This window comes from Pezoporus occidentalis, unplaced genomic scaffold (assembly GCF_034315485.1).
Source record: "Pezoporus occidentalis ecotype Australia unplaced genomic scaffold, CSIRO_AGI_Poc_V1 ctg38, whole genome shotgun sequence".
Lineage (NCBI taxonomy): Eukaryota > Metazoa > Chordata > Aves > Psittaciformes > Psittacidae > Pezoporus > Pezoporus occidentalis.
This window is the reverse complement of record NW_026915702.1, coordinates 659,070-674,004: the sequence shown is the minus strand read 5'-3', so window position 1 is coordinate 674,004 and position 14,935 is coordinate 659,070. Positions and strand designations below refer to the sequence as shown.

The window sequence follows — 14,935 nt, the reverse complement described above, 5'->3', positions numbered from 1 at the left end:
GGCTGCCTTTAAAGGCCCATTAAGGGGGTCCAGCTGGACCTAGGAAATGAAGGGAGGGAGGAATGCCAGTTCACATTGGGCTAAACCACATGAAGCATGATGGCATTAGACAGACACTTGGGACTACTGGAAGCTTATGCTGTGCCAGGTGGGGAGGGCACAAATGTGGCATAAAGGTAGTTTAAGTTTCCTTCCTCTTGGACTGGCAAAGTCTGTACAGTATCTCTAGGGGTACTCAACAGATTTCCCATCCTTGGTGTTACAACATAGAGAGCAAGAGATTGGGTTTAAACCTGAGGACTTGAGTATTCTGTCATGCCAGTGTAACTGAGCTAGCCCTGTGGGCATTACATTGCTGGGAGTTAGAGTAGAACCAAAATCAGACCAGTCTGAAAGTACCAGGCCTGGAGGCTGCAGTGACTTGCATGGCTGAAGAGAGGAACATGATTGAAATCAGAGAGCACTGTGAACCTTCAAAAGGAGATCCTTGGCTTTTAGTGTGACCTTGCTGTACAGCTTATCTTATGCATCAGATAGGTCTGTCCCCATTCTCTCCTGCTACCCATTTACTGGAGAAGAAGGAATGAGGTTCTTTAAAAATGAACTTACACATGTCTCTTAGTCTTTTATTTTGGGTCATGCTGATCTGCTCTTGGATGCTGCATCTCTACCGTGTATAGGCAAATGTCTCAACATGCATTTATCAAACACCCCCAGAACTGTTCTCTGACACAGAGGCCCACTGGTGTGGAACAGGCTCCATCTATATCTTAATATAGATGTCTTTGTCTCTAAAGCAGTGTTAATAACAAACCCTGGACCATGCTAATTCCCAATACATACCCAGGAGTTGCCTAGGGGAATGCAAATTAGTACAACCCAAAAGTAAGCACAGGCACATTAGTACTTTATCAGTACAGGGACCCAAGTTTGAGTGCCTTGGAAACATTTCCTGCCACTGTGTAACCTGCTGGTACAGACATTGCCCCTGTGGACACTAGGAATTCAAATCCTTGCTGAGAGATTGCTCCAGAGTACTTCCACTGGTGTTCCTGTACATGGTTTTGTGCAGTTGCAGTTGGAACTAATCTGTGAGGCCTAGGGATGTTCCTGGCCAGCAGTTTCTGAAAGCTTTGCTGGCTTTCAGATAATGTGGTGGGCTTGGAAAGAAGTTGCACCAGTCAGGACAAAGCAGAGCTTGAGCAGTTCCAGCACAAATCTGTTTGTCACACAATGTAATATCATGGACATCATATGTAGGTAAGGAAAGTGATGCACAGAGGGGAAAGTCTGTACAAGAAGATAATGTGTTTGTGAGTAAAAAAGGGTTCTTCAGAAAACCAGCTCTTAGAAAAACACTTTTATTGTCAGTCTACGAGTCCCCCTTGTTTACCCTGGGCTGCATCAAGTCCCCTTCTCTAACACTTTTGCTTGGCATCTTTTGATTCCCTCTGTCGGTAGCTATATTAACAGAAGTATCTCTACATTTCTGGCAAGATTCTTAGTCTGCCACTATATAAAACATCTCATTTCTTCCTTTCCAGTGAGGATCGAGTCATTGAACATTACAAGAAACTAAATGGACAGACAAGAGGTCAAGCAATTGTGAAGTAAGTGAAATAAGAGTGACTTCTTTGTTTTACCAGGATATACTTATACAGGGCTGTAAATACAATATGTAACCATGTCTCCCATCTCATTAATGCTTTATTTGATGTATTTCTATCCTTTATTTATTTTTAATATTTTTTTTTTAATTTATTAATTTAATTAATTTATTACAGCATTTTTCAGAACATCCTCTCAGTTCCTCAGACATGTTATTCTCTTGTGTTGTTTTGCAGCTACATGAGCATTGTAGAATCCCTCCCAACGTATGGAGTGCATTATTACGCAGTAAAGGTACGTGACACAAAAAGGGTCATTTATTGAATTAAACTGTTGTTGGAGGGAGGTACAAATAACAATCCTGCTTTCAGAATACAATACGTTGCTACTAAAGTCTTGTTTCACTTCCTGTGGTAGGATAAACTTATTTCAACTGTGTAGTGAATGTTTGGTAAATACAGCTCCAAAGAGGAAAATCCTGTTCTTGGAGATAAAAACTCCTGTAGTCCTATTGTGCTGGACTTACTCAGACCACAGGTAGCAGCAAGATCTGGGGATACCAGTGAACCAGCACCAACATCACTGGTGCCAGGTCACTGGCAAACTCAATGCTTCACTCTTTTGTAGTTCCAGGAGGTCACGTCTCTCCCAGCTGGCAGATCCATGAGCAACTAAGGCCAGCCATGACCTGCAGCTCCCTTCACTTGAGATATAGGTAGATGGATACAGATATAGTAAATCTTTTTAATGCCAAATCATTGTCCCATACTCTTAAAGATAATACATGCCCTCCCCAAACAGCTTTCTGCTTCTAACTATGTAGATTTAATGCAGGTATTCATGGAATCTCTCTTTTGTCTAATGATTTATCACCAGATCTTCCAGTCTCATATAATTATTATTACTTCCCAGCTGAGTAAGGCTGTTTGTTAGTTTTTTTTAAGTAGAGAAATCAATAAACATATAAATCAAGCTAGATCCACTCCCCAGAGCATATTCCCTCATCTATCACCCCTGAAGTTTTGATGTGTTTCATCGTTCTCTCTCTGCACAGACTATACAGCTTTTCATACATCTGTAATGTGTTGAACACATGGAGTACCATAAAAACACAAATATCTGACAGTACCTGAGTCATTTTTAGTCTATTCCTGCTAATGTGTATCGCATTTTGTGAAAAGCATTAGCCTCGTCTTTTGCCAGAGGTCAGGATCCCTCCCGTTCCCTTTGCATCCAGATCTCTTGGACTACTCTAGATCAAGAAAAAAATGGTGGATTGGGCTGGGTGTTCAAGCCTGCAAACAACTGAGAGCTATTCCAGTGAACTCCCCATGATCAGTAGGTACCAGTGAGCAGCAATGAGGCAGCAAACATTGCCCATAATAGGTTTGGCTCTGACTGATGTGGAGGTTTTAGTTCTGCTGCATTTTACCCCACTATTCTCTATCACATTAACAGAACAAATGTAATTTAATTGAGGACTCCAGTTCAGTAAATTGCAAAAAGGCTGGTATCAGATATCAGCCATTACTCCATAAGGTCATTTTATTGAACACTCAGCCACAAAGCAGTTGAGTCCAAGCCTGTCAGACCTTATCACTTGGTAGCTCTCAGATCCCATTACTGCTGCATTTTCAAGATTCATGCTAAGATCCCTCCACATAATTCAAGTCAGATGGGTGTTTTGCTTTCCTTTCTCTCCCATCTGAGTGTTCAAAGTGAATAATTTACAGGGAAGAGAAAGAGTATGCACCACAGCACAAGGGACCCATGTCAAATCTCTCTACCTCCCTCAGCATCATTTTGAGTACCCTGGTCACATCTGATGCATTTTAAGTGGTTTTATATATATATATATGATGGCTAAAACTGAAACAGATCTCTCCTAAACACCAGGGAGCTTTGTGACTTGAAGAAATTCAGCAGGGATAAATATAACAGCAGTAGAGATATTGCTTAAAAACAAGTCCTCACCTTGAATGACAACCTAGGAAATCTCCAGCATTTCCCCATCCCATTCAATATAGCTCCCTCTGTTCTTTCTTCCAGGACAAGCAGGGAATTCCTTGGTGGTTAGGACTTAGCTACAAGGGGATTTTTCAATATGACTACCATGATAAAGTGAAACCAAGAAAGGTAAGTGTTTACTTTTCTATCAAGGTCTGGGCTTGCCACACATGTTATAGCTCAATTTGAGGGTGTGATGTACAAATGTTGGCACTGATTCATGCGATTTTGAAGGATGTTGATTTTCTCCCAGACTTGCCTGAATGTCAGCAAAGAATTAATGGACAAAAGTAGCTCTTCATTTATCAAATGATATGGTATGGGGGTAAATAAATGTCACTTAATCTTGCAACTTACATTTCTTTCTTGACTGACTCTCTCAGGTGCTGGAGGCTTTCCATCCACTGCCTGTGGTGGGATTGATAGTGCTCAGCTAACCCTTGATAGTGTATTTTCAAGCCAATGATCTGAGAGAGAGAAAAAGAGACAGGAAGGACTTTTCCTTTTTAAAAAAATGGCATTTTTTTCCCCAGGAGCAGCATTACATTTGATAAGCAACAGTTTTATTAACTGAAGAGTTAATGTCAAGCTAGCAGGGAAAGATGACTTTGACCATATACCTAACAAAAAGGCATGAAAAGGTTTGTGCACAGTATCTAATTTGTTTAGGAATTTTCCTTTTAAATAGCTCACAAATCCAAGCATGGCATGCACAGATCTGATTACAAACACAGGGCTTGGTCAGTGATGCCATGTCAGCCTGGTCTCGTTATTCCTATTTTCAGTGAAGCTTTCAGTGCATCTGAAAATCAGAATTTCTCCCAGTCCTTCCAAATTGCCTTTGAGAAATCCAGCTAAGGAATGTCTTTTTCATTTGGGAGGAGGAATGTTTTGATCCTCTGAGCTCATCCTACCCATGTGTTGTGATTTTCCTACCTAGGATGCCATCTAATATAGAAAGAGCTCCTCTCTGAGCACATGCCCTGTAGGTGGGCATGCACAATCTGTTTGCAACAGAATTTGTTGTACTGCAAACCCATGGAGATATCAGGAGGCAAGGTTTCAGGCTTGCTTGCAGGCTACAGAACTGAATGATTGGGAGCAACTAGGCAGCAATTCTATGGATGCAAATGCTTCCACACTGAATTTATGTACTGCATTTCTCTGCATTGCCTCTGTGCCAATATCCCTCCTCCCTTTCTTTCACCTTCTCTGATCACATTCAAGTTGGACACTGCCTGGTGCTCACAGGTAGCATCTTATATTAAAATATATTAGAATCAAGGTTTTGGTAGAAAACAACTGCTAAGGAGACAGCCGGAAACAATAGGTGTATAGATTAGCCTTTTATTCAATGAAAGCTATTTATTCATTGAATGAAGGGACAAGGAGGGTAAGGAGGTCTTCACAGAGTATCTGTGCTCTAAAAGACACACCTATTTGGGATCAATCATTGCCTGCAGGGCAAGCCATACTCACACACGATAGTTTCAGACATGCCCAGGCGAGGTGTTTGCACCCACATATCTCCATTAGTGCCAACACCCCAGGGAAGACATGTCCTTAAAAGATGCCTTCAGAAGTCAAGTCTTAGTAATAGAAACATTTCTGTGGAGGAAAATAATGCCCTGCCATGACAGGACTCAGCCATTCACAAGCTAGAGTCATTTTTATCAACCCTGATGGGATTAAGAGGTTGATGGAGAGCACCAGAAGAAAGAAGAGGTCAGGTACTCTGACTGTATGACATGAGACAGGCATTTCCAATAGAAGACTCAAGCCTTCTTTTCAGCTTCTCTATTTTATCTTCCTCTTAGCCACTTGGGGTGATCATAGCATAGGTTTTACAGCTTGATAACATTTTGGCCTGTCTCTGTGTCCCCATAACTTACCTCTAGCTTTCACACTGTCCCTCAAATCAGGGGCTATAGCATCTCCTACCCTTTTTCTGTAAGTGTAATCCTAAAAAATTGTAGTTTTTCTCTTTATGGGGAGAAAATGATGTATGAAATCCAGGAGACCCAAACCAGTGGTGCCACCTTATGTATAAACCACTGAGAAATTCTGTGGCTTAGCAGTAGTGGTCATAAATCTTGGAGGGAAGGTTGTGTGGAAAGGGAAAGCAGGAATTTCCGGGCTTGAATTTGTCCATTGCCATAATCCAGAGACCACAGCAGTGAAAAGACAGCCTAAATGAGCATTTCTCTGTTACATGATGCTTGCAAACCCCATCTGTTGGCAGGGCTATTCCAAAATGTGCAGCCTAAATCAAGGAGAAAACTTGCATAGAGTGACTGAAACTTCATTATTTCTTCATGGAGTGCTTATACCCTCTGCAGAGCAAATAAAAAGGCTTCTTACCCTACACAGGTGGTAAAACCCCTCGGGCAAGAGCAGCTCAGCTGCCTCAGCAAGGCACAAGGTTTAATCCTCTGCTAATTAGATTGTAAAATAGCACTTGCCATCCCTGCTATCTGGGAGTTTACCATAGTACCTTCATTTCACTACACCAGCATGGGCTGGTTCTAGCCTTTGCTGTGCAAAGCGGAGGGGTAAACCTTACTGAACTTTCTGAAAGCTCAAATGGGGAGGGGATGGAGATTATGTCTCCTCTGATCTTTATTATGGTGTTCCTGCATATTGCCAATGCCAGAAATAAATTGAAAAATTACAATGGAAAAAATCAATCTCCTTGGAAGAAACACAAGCAGAAAATTGTAGCAAGAAACCAACCTAAACCAAGATATATTTACATTAAATGCATATAAAAACCTTGCTTGTTTCACAAAGAAGTTTGTAATGTTTTCCTATATGTCATCCTAGATAGATTTCCATGCTTGCTGTGTTTGCAAAGAAAGCTGTAACCCACACTAAGCAGCTGAGTCAATCCCATTAGCAGTCAGTCAAAACCATGGTTTATTCAATTGCTGGAGTAAATCAGCCATGTGTCTCTAGATACTTAACTAGGTTTGTCAGCAAGTTGGATGAGTCCAGAGAGGAGAATTGAGGCTGACACAAGGCCAGAACCTGATCTTGCTTGCGCTGTTCTCACTCAGGCAGAAGTCCTCCAGCATTACAAGGGATGCAGCTGAGATGGGGATCTGGCACCAAGTCTGAGGTGGTTCAGATGGGAATGTAGGGCTATTAAACTGGAATGCAGCTTGTGATGGGGTGCAGAGCCTAATATGGCTCAATGCTTCTACTTTTCTGTTCCTCCTGCCTGTGCTTGAATTCCATGGAAGCCCTGGAGCTACCAAAAGCCATCACTTTGAAGCTTATCATTCTCTCTTCCATATGTTCAGGGGCTAGCTCACAGACTCAGCAAGCCCTGCCAAAGGCTTCCTTTTGCATGTTGCCTGTTTGAACCCAGATACTGTCCATATCACTTATGATCTGATAGATGTTCATTCTTAGGTATTAAATAAATGCAAGAGTTTGGGTATACTCCACAAAATCCACCACTGCAGCTGAACAAGAAGAAAGGAGTGTCAAGTGAGGAAGGATGGCTGCTGTCCTGCTAACCATATTCTGAGGCATTCTGGAAGTTCAGTAGTAGCTTGTAGAACCAGTGTCATTTGTGTAGAATCAGAACACAGCACCCAGATGGGTAGAATCCATCTCCCTCTCTGTTAAACAGAGCTTCTACAAACTCCTCCCTGTGAAAAGGCCCTTCAAGTCTTGGCATGCCTTGAAAAGCCCACCAAAAAGGAGTTATCTTGCTGGGCTCTACCCACCTTGGATCAGCACTATCCAATATTCATGGTAAACCAAAGCAAAATCTTTGGAACCTGGTCTCAGAGAGGATGTGCCAGCACCACTCTCCCAAAAGCCACTGAGGCTGCAGTGAACAAACCCATCATTCTCAGTGAAGGGTCATTTGGGGTTTGTTTTGGAATTGCAATTGGAGAGCAATTGGAAAGAAAGAGCAAGGAACAGCAGCCCCCTGAGTGGTTCTATTGTCTGTGAGTGATGGCTGCTCATTTTAACCAGCAGGTAGGGATGTAACTCCACTCCATCCCTAGAGATGGAGTGCATGCAGTAGAAGCAGCATAGCCGGGAGCTGTGAGACCTGCATGCCCAAGCAGTTGTAGTAGCACCAGGCAAATCTCTGTCGTTCTAGTGAGATATTCCTACTGATTTAAGAGCCCAAAGGCATCTTTTAGTGCACACAGCTTAACAGTTAGTAAACAATTCACTCCAAGCTGAAGAGTGAATGATTAACAAAGGCAGCCAAAGGACTTCCATATGGCCAATAAACACACAGAGAAAATGTTTAACTTGTCACCAGAAATAAAATCACCTTAAAGTGGAGTCTGATAGTGTTTGTTTGCTTTGCAAGAAATACCCATTTTCTTTACAGAGGGCTAGTGGCAATGAAACTTAAGATGAGCCTTTTTTCTCAGGCTCATACACATGATCAGTGTTCCCATTGTCTGGGTGACTGAACAGAACCCAAGGGGAATAAAGACTTTTGGAAATAAGATATCCCAAAATTCAGCTGTGAATGTGGCTTGACAAAGATTCTTCCTATGACAGCCAAACATCAGTTTCTGCCATTTTTTCCCAGTGTTATCCTTTCTCTGAGATGAAATGAAGCATGTTATGAAAATACTCTGTCCCTTCCAATAAGGTCTGCACAATGCTCTATGGATTCTCATTACAGAAGAATTTCATTTGTTGTGAATCCAAAGCAACAGTAACAGATTGATTTCCCATTTAAACATGCAAAACCAACAGCTGAGTTGGACACATCCTACCATGCAATACAAAGTCAAAGTAAAATCAGGAGCTTTAAGTGTCTGATCAGAGAGAAATCACCTGCTTGTCCAAAGAATGAGCAAAGTAATCAGCACTTTCTCTGTCCAGAAAGTGAAAGATCATTGTGTGATGTTACTTGGCCTTTTCCAAACAAAGGATAGAGTGAGCTTTCCCAATTCCAGAGGCAAAAATGAGCTATTTACACAGGAGGAGCAACAGCCTAATTAAGAGCTGGTTTATTGCAGAACAAATAGAGATCCTCTCTGCTGTAGGGCATAATGAAGCCAGTAATTGCATTGATGGAGTGGTTAAACTTGTGCTTCCTGTGGTGAAGGAATGACAGACCAGTAAGGCAGAAAAACATTAAGCAGGGATTGATGTGAAATGTAGAGAAACCAGTGAATGACAGGGAGGAGGGAGCTGACAAATTGGTCTCTATCCTGACTGACCACAGAACATCAGGACAGTCAAAAAAGGTAGAAGAAACATGAAATTCAAATCCGTTCCAGGGAGCCCAAGTCACTTGTATAACTCCTTGCCACATAAGAAATTAAGAGTTTAGAAGGGTTGAAGATAGGACTTAAAATGTGACCTTTCATCAAGAGTTTTAACATCAAATTGGTTGGTTTCAAGCAGGATTTTGGGACAGTTTATAATCCCTCATGTTCAAGGAGGGTCTTTGATTTGGCAGCTACCTGGTTTCTGTTGTCAGAGATATGGAGCATGTGTAACACTTCTCTCATTGGCATAGCACTGAGCCACAAGGTATAGTCAGAAAGGGTTGGCCTTTCTCTAGAGCATCCACAATCAACTGGGGCCAGACACAATATGCTGGACTCACGTCGAACCGGGCTGTTCTTGGAACAGCATCACTTCCTAAGACCTCTGCAAATATCTTTGCCTTGCAGACAGGGGTAAAAGACTTCACATTTACAAATGATACAAGAGGAGCAGAACACATTTCCAGGAAGTACTGGTTTAAAAGCCAGTGGAGTCCCAGCGGCATAGCAGTGATAAATTATTCACTGTGATTAGCTGACTGCTAAGGACTACCTGCTGACTCCTTCTGCTCAGCGCTTTTATTTCTCTTCCCCTTGCTGATCCTTCATGCTTTTTGGATTATGGACTTGGCTGTAAACTGAACCAGTCTTCAGGTCACGGCGGGTTCAACTCATTTTATAGTGCAGTAATTCAGTCTTGGGTTTGTATTTGGAAATGTGGAGCACTGGAGGAGGGAGACCTAGACAAAGCGAGGTTCCTCACCATGCTGTTTTTTCTTATAGAGGTTGCTCGCCTGATTTCCTTCCATATCAAAATGTAAGACCCAGTCCTGTGACTGTTGAAAAGCAGCCACAGTTTAAGACCTTCCCCTGATGAAATGTCTTATTCCATCCTTGTTACATAGGAGACCATGTTCTCACCTGCGCTTTTTTGGCTGCTGCTTGCCCTCAGTTTCAGGTGTCTACCATCCAGCACCAGGCTCTCCCCCTTTCAGCACCCTCTACCCCACACTTTACCACTGCACATTACTGTGCCACAAAGCTGCCAAGCGCACTGGGAGGTGAATAAATCAGAGCACATTGGGCTGGAAAGCAGGATTTTGTCCCTGACACTGGTTTCCACCGGATTTGGCTGAGCATGCCACTGGGCTGAGATTCAGTGAACATTGGCAGCAGTACCAGTTGAAGTGGCCTTCACGGCCCTCCTCCCCCATCACAGTCCTGCCACCACAGGTCATTTCCTCCCCTGGGCCCCTTCCTCAGTCACACTGGTACAATTGTGTAGCTGGGAAGGAAACTGCTCCAGAGAAGGGATCAGAGAGCAGCCATAAAGAGTGGTCACTTTTAACATTGATCGGTTCCCAATCCCATTCACCACCTGGCCCACAACAAGTATCCTACAGCAGAGCTGTAGGAGCTGGGTTTGGGTGCAGGCTGCATAAATCAGGGCAGTCAGAGAAAGAAGCTGCTATTAACCTAGAAAATAACTTTGTGGAGAGAAACAAGGGTTCCATAGCTTGGCACAAGACAGAAGGAGTTTGGCTGCATGGAATTTTCCAAGGTTGAACCAGGATAGATTAACAGGTATAGGTCATTATCATCACTCTTTCTCGTATGGGAAAAGTTTGCTTCAGTGTCTCTTGCAAACAGGACTAAATAGATTGGGTAGGTAAAGAAACTTTTTACACTCATAGAACAATGATGCTCAGTTTTCGTTATCTAAGTAAGTAAGTAGCTTGTTCAGTACAATGCTTGTGAACGCTAATCTAAGGCCCTGCTGTTTTACAAGGAAGCCAGCACTGGTTTGTATTTTGGCGGTTAAGTTTATGTGTCCTGTGGTGATAGCATCAGGCACACAGTCCCCAGGGATTTCTGTGAGAATTTACATTCATGAAGGCTACGACATGACATCTTATCCCTGATCCAGCCAAGTCAAGCCCATGGCTACCATTAACTATAGGTCTCATCAAAGTCTCATCAAAGTAAAACTCGCTGGCTGTAAGTGATTTCTCGTATTCAGGTCTTAAAGGGTAATTCACTATAAAAGCAGCAGCCAAGTCTTAAATGATTCTGCAGCACAGCAAGAACTTCAACAAGATGCAAAGATAAATCACTCCGACAGCGCAGTGAAATAGATTGGACCTCAGCGGCCCAGAGTTCGGGTGGAGATCTGGAGCAGCACTGAGACCTCTTTGAGCATTTATGCTTGGCTCTGAAGGGGTAGGAGGCTCCCCATGTGTTCCGCCCTTCTCAGATGCTGTCTCTTAGCCCAGCAGGACTCCCTGCTCCAAAGGCCCCAGCATTTTTATCAGCAGATGGAGCCAGGCAGGGGCCCAGTTATTCACTGGCTATGAATATGAGGCATTGGGTTGAGGGAGGGGATTCTCCCTCTTCACTCTTTTCTTGTGAGATCCCACCTGCAGTCCTGCGTTCAGCTTTGAGGCCCCAACATGCGAGGGATGTGGACTTGCTCGAGTGATTCCAGAGGAGGCTACAAAGATGACCAGAGAACTGGAGCAGCTCTGCTCTGGAGACAGGCTGAGAGAGCTGGGCTTTGTCAGCCTGGAGAAGAGGAGGCTTCTTAAGGGGAGACCTTAGAGTAGTCTTTCAACACTGAAAGGCAGCCTACAAGAAATCTGGAGAGGGGCTTTTTACAAGGGCATGTAGGAATACAACAAGGGGGAATGGTTTCAAACTGACAGAGGGGAGATTGAGATGAGCTCTTAGGCAGAAGTTCTTCACTGTAAAGGTGCTGAGGCCCTCACACAGGTTGCCCAGAGAAGCTGTGGCTGCCCCATCCCTGGCAATGTTCAAGGCCAGGTTGGAGCAATCCGCTCTAGTGGAAGGTCTCTCTGCCCGTGGCAGAAGGTTGGAACTGGATGAGCTTTGAGGTCCCTTACAACCCAAACCATTCCATGACTCTACGATCTTTAAGTCAGTGGCCTGGACATGAGACTCAGAAGGTCAGGCATTGCAGCCCATTATCATGTACATGGTTTGTGGGCAGGATAAATCATTCTAGGATGCCACAGCTGATTCATAGCTATGGACTGGCCACCTTTTATCTAATTATATCAGAAAGATCTTTAATGCAGAAAGATCTAATCACTTTGACTTGCTTGTGGAGGATAAAAGGGAGAAAATGTAACTTCCAAGAATCAGGAAAAAAAAGAAAATCCCTGTAGACATACTGGTTTAGAAAGATCCAGCATAGTGACAGCAAAGTAATATCTAACAGCATATAGCAAATATATATGTGCAGTGAAGGGGGATTTGGTTGTATGTAAAGTCAAAGCCTGATCTCCCAGTCCTTATACAGTTATCAACACAAATATCAAGCTGCATTATGTAGACAAATAATGTTTCATCCAAATAACAGCTCTTTCCTCTGTGATCTGATGCTTTGCTGTCTCTCTGAGCCAATAAACCACTTTCAAATTTAATAGAGAATTGTTTCTCCATCATGGAAATGAATGCAGAGTGCTGATTATATAGATATAAATGCAATTTTTTTGGTCAAGCCAAAGATGTTTTTGGGGACAGTGTGGTCCCATGACAACAGCACACAGCAAAAGGGAGCTCAGATTGGACCAGAAATTGTTTGTCTGTTTGGCAAGAAACAGAGTTCTGAAGTTTAAAGGAAGAAGTAATTAGATAGTGAGCTGGGACTGCTGACAGACCACTGCAAGTCTTGCTTACCCAAGCCACGCTCCCATTCCATGGGGGAAGGGAGGACGACAGCCTCTGGGAAAATCATTGGTAGGGTTGTTTCCCACATCAAATTACACAGGAAACCTTCTATTTTTTGTTTTGGGAAGGGAAATAAAAAAGAAATCCCCCAGACTAATAGAAACACAGGAATGAATGAAAGTGTGGCAGAATGGAGGACTATGTTACAGTGCAGCATCCCCATCTCATGACCTGGGGGGCACCCGCAGCAATGGGTCACACTAACTCATAGGTGACAGCCCACAGAAATCTCTTGGTAAATCTGCCCCTGAAACAAGAAACTATTTTTCTGAGCTAAGATGGTGCTGTTCTGCCTGGACCAAATCCTTCCTCCTTCACTTTAACTAGTTTGACAGAAGTATGATTGATGGAAACAGGGTTGGCTTGAGGCAGAACACAAATCCATGCCCGGAAACCATGGCCCCACTGAAATCACTGGAACAAAACTGCCATTGACTTCACTGGAGCTGTGATTTCCATAGAGTTTAAGGCCAAAAAGGGACCGCTCAGAACCTCCACCCTGACCTTCTGCATAACTCAGCCTCTTGAATTTTGCTTACTAGTTTGTTCAGTGGAGGGAATTACATTTCCAAGGAGGAATTTTTTTTTGTTCTGTTTGTTTTGTCTTTAAAGTGGAAAACAAAAGACTGGAGAGTTTGTAGCTGCACTCATGGAAGCTATGTGAAAATGCTGTCATTGTTCAGCTGCATTGTTTAGTACCAGTTTCAGTAATGGGATGTCATGCAGGGTTGGCTCTTGCCCATAGTGTAGGCGAGGGAAGGGATTGCATTTGGGCTGTTAGAAACGTGCCATGCCATTTCCCTGCCTTTCCTAGAAGGCTTTCAGAGTGCTCAGTCTGGGTGGTAGCCCATGCATTTGGAGGAATGATTGTTCCTGCTGCATAGTATTATTTAACAAAGCATTAATCATCTTAAGAAGCTGCAAGACTTGAAGGACTGGGAGAAGCCATATAGGTCAGTAAGTCCAACAGCAACTACAGTTGGTCATTTATTAGATGCTTAGAATCAAAGCAAAATTTGGGTCAAAAAGGCCTCTGGAGGTCTCTAAACCAGCCTCCTGCTCAAAACTGGGACCAACTTCAGAGTTTATCAGGTTACTCACAGCCCTAGTGTTTGACCACCTTCACTGACTGGTGCTTTTTTATACACGGTTCGGGGTTTTTTATATATCTAGTCAGAATTTCCCTTGCTGCAACCCTGCAACCTGTGCCCACTGCCTCTTATACTTTCAGTGGGCACCTCTGAGGAAAGCCTATCTATGTCCATCACCTTTGTAAATCCCCTTCAGGTCACCAACAAGAGCAGACAAAGAGCAGGTAGATCCTCTGTAGACTTCTGTAGATGGTTTGATTCTGAAGAGCCACCAAGCATGGTATCTGAAATCCCTGAGAGCGTGTGCATTGCTAAGTAACCCTGTCCTGCCTGTGCCCCATCTCATGTGCTTCAGGGGAAGACACACAGAGAAAGAAAACATGACACCAAATACCTCAGCATTTGTATCTGCTTCTTAATAGATCAAATACAGAACAGTTCACACAGTGTACAGCCTCAGTGCACTTGCCCAGTGCCAAGTCCAGAAGGGAGAAGAGGACCCAGTACCCCAACCCCAGGGTAGAGATGCTTTACAAAAGGTTTACCTATTACAAAAGGTACTATTTGGGCATGTTTCTCTAGGTACCATAGTCCAGAGAGCACTGTGTTGCCCTTCAGCAACACCCTCCATCTTCACCTTTGGCTGCAGAGCAACACAGGAGCCAGCAACAGCCTCATTACTGACAGGGGATCCCAAATGGTCCCTCCATGGGATACACAGCCAAGGCTTTCCCAAGCACAGCCTAATGTAGATTAACTCACCTCCCCACACCTCAGCAAAGTCCAGGTCACCGAGAACAGGAGTGGCCAAGCCATAAACACTCCCCTATGCGTCATTCACAGAACGCCCTCCCTTCTTTATCAGGAGCATCTTTCAGTGCTCTCCCACTGACCCTACCTGCTGCTGTGTGCAAGCTTCACAGAACCAGCCCCACGGTCAATAACCATGGTAAAACTCAGACTCACATGGCTGAAGTGGATGCAGATCCTGGGGCCTCCTCTCCTCCAGGCTCAGCATAATTAGGGAGCAGCCAGCAAACCACAAGTGCACTCACAAAAGAAGCTTGCGTCTGAAGGGCTTTGACTGCAGCTTCTTGTAAGTACTCACAAACATCTGGTGCCTGGCAAGCTCGCCTGCCTCTTGGAAGGGGTTTCCAATGAGAAAATTCCTGTAGCTTGCACCTGAAGCCTCTGGAGCACACCATGCAGCACTCGGATCTC

The 14,935-nt window shown here is 43.6% G+C and overlaps 1 protein-coding gene across 6 annotated transcripts in view; it reads left to right on the top strand.

The window, feature by feature from the left end:
* Positions 1 to 14,935, top strand: part of FRMD4A (FERM domain containing 4A) — a 380,907-nt gene that overhangs the window by 322,864 nt on the left and 43,108 nt on the right. For all 6 annotated transcript variants that reach the window (XM_062631904.1, XM_062631905.1, XM_062631903.1 and 3 more), the window contains 3 exons: positions 1,545 to 1,610; positions 1,845 to 1,902; positions 3,658 to 3,744. In XM_062631904.1, the coding sequence (XP_062487888.1) occupies positions 1,545 to 1,610; positions 1,845 to 1,902; positions 3,658 to 3,744 (211 nt within the window). The remainder of the gene's footprint in view (positions 1 to 1,544; positions 1,611 to 1,844; positions 1,903 to 3,657; positions 3,745 to 14,935) is intronic.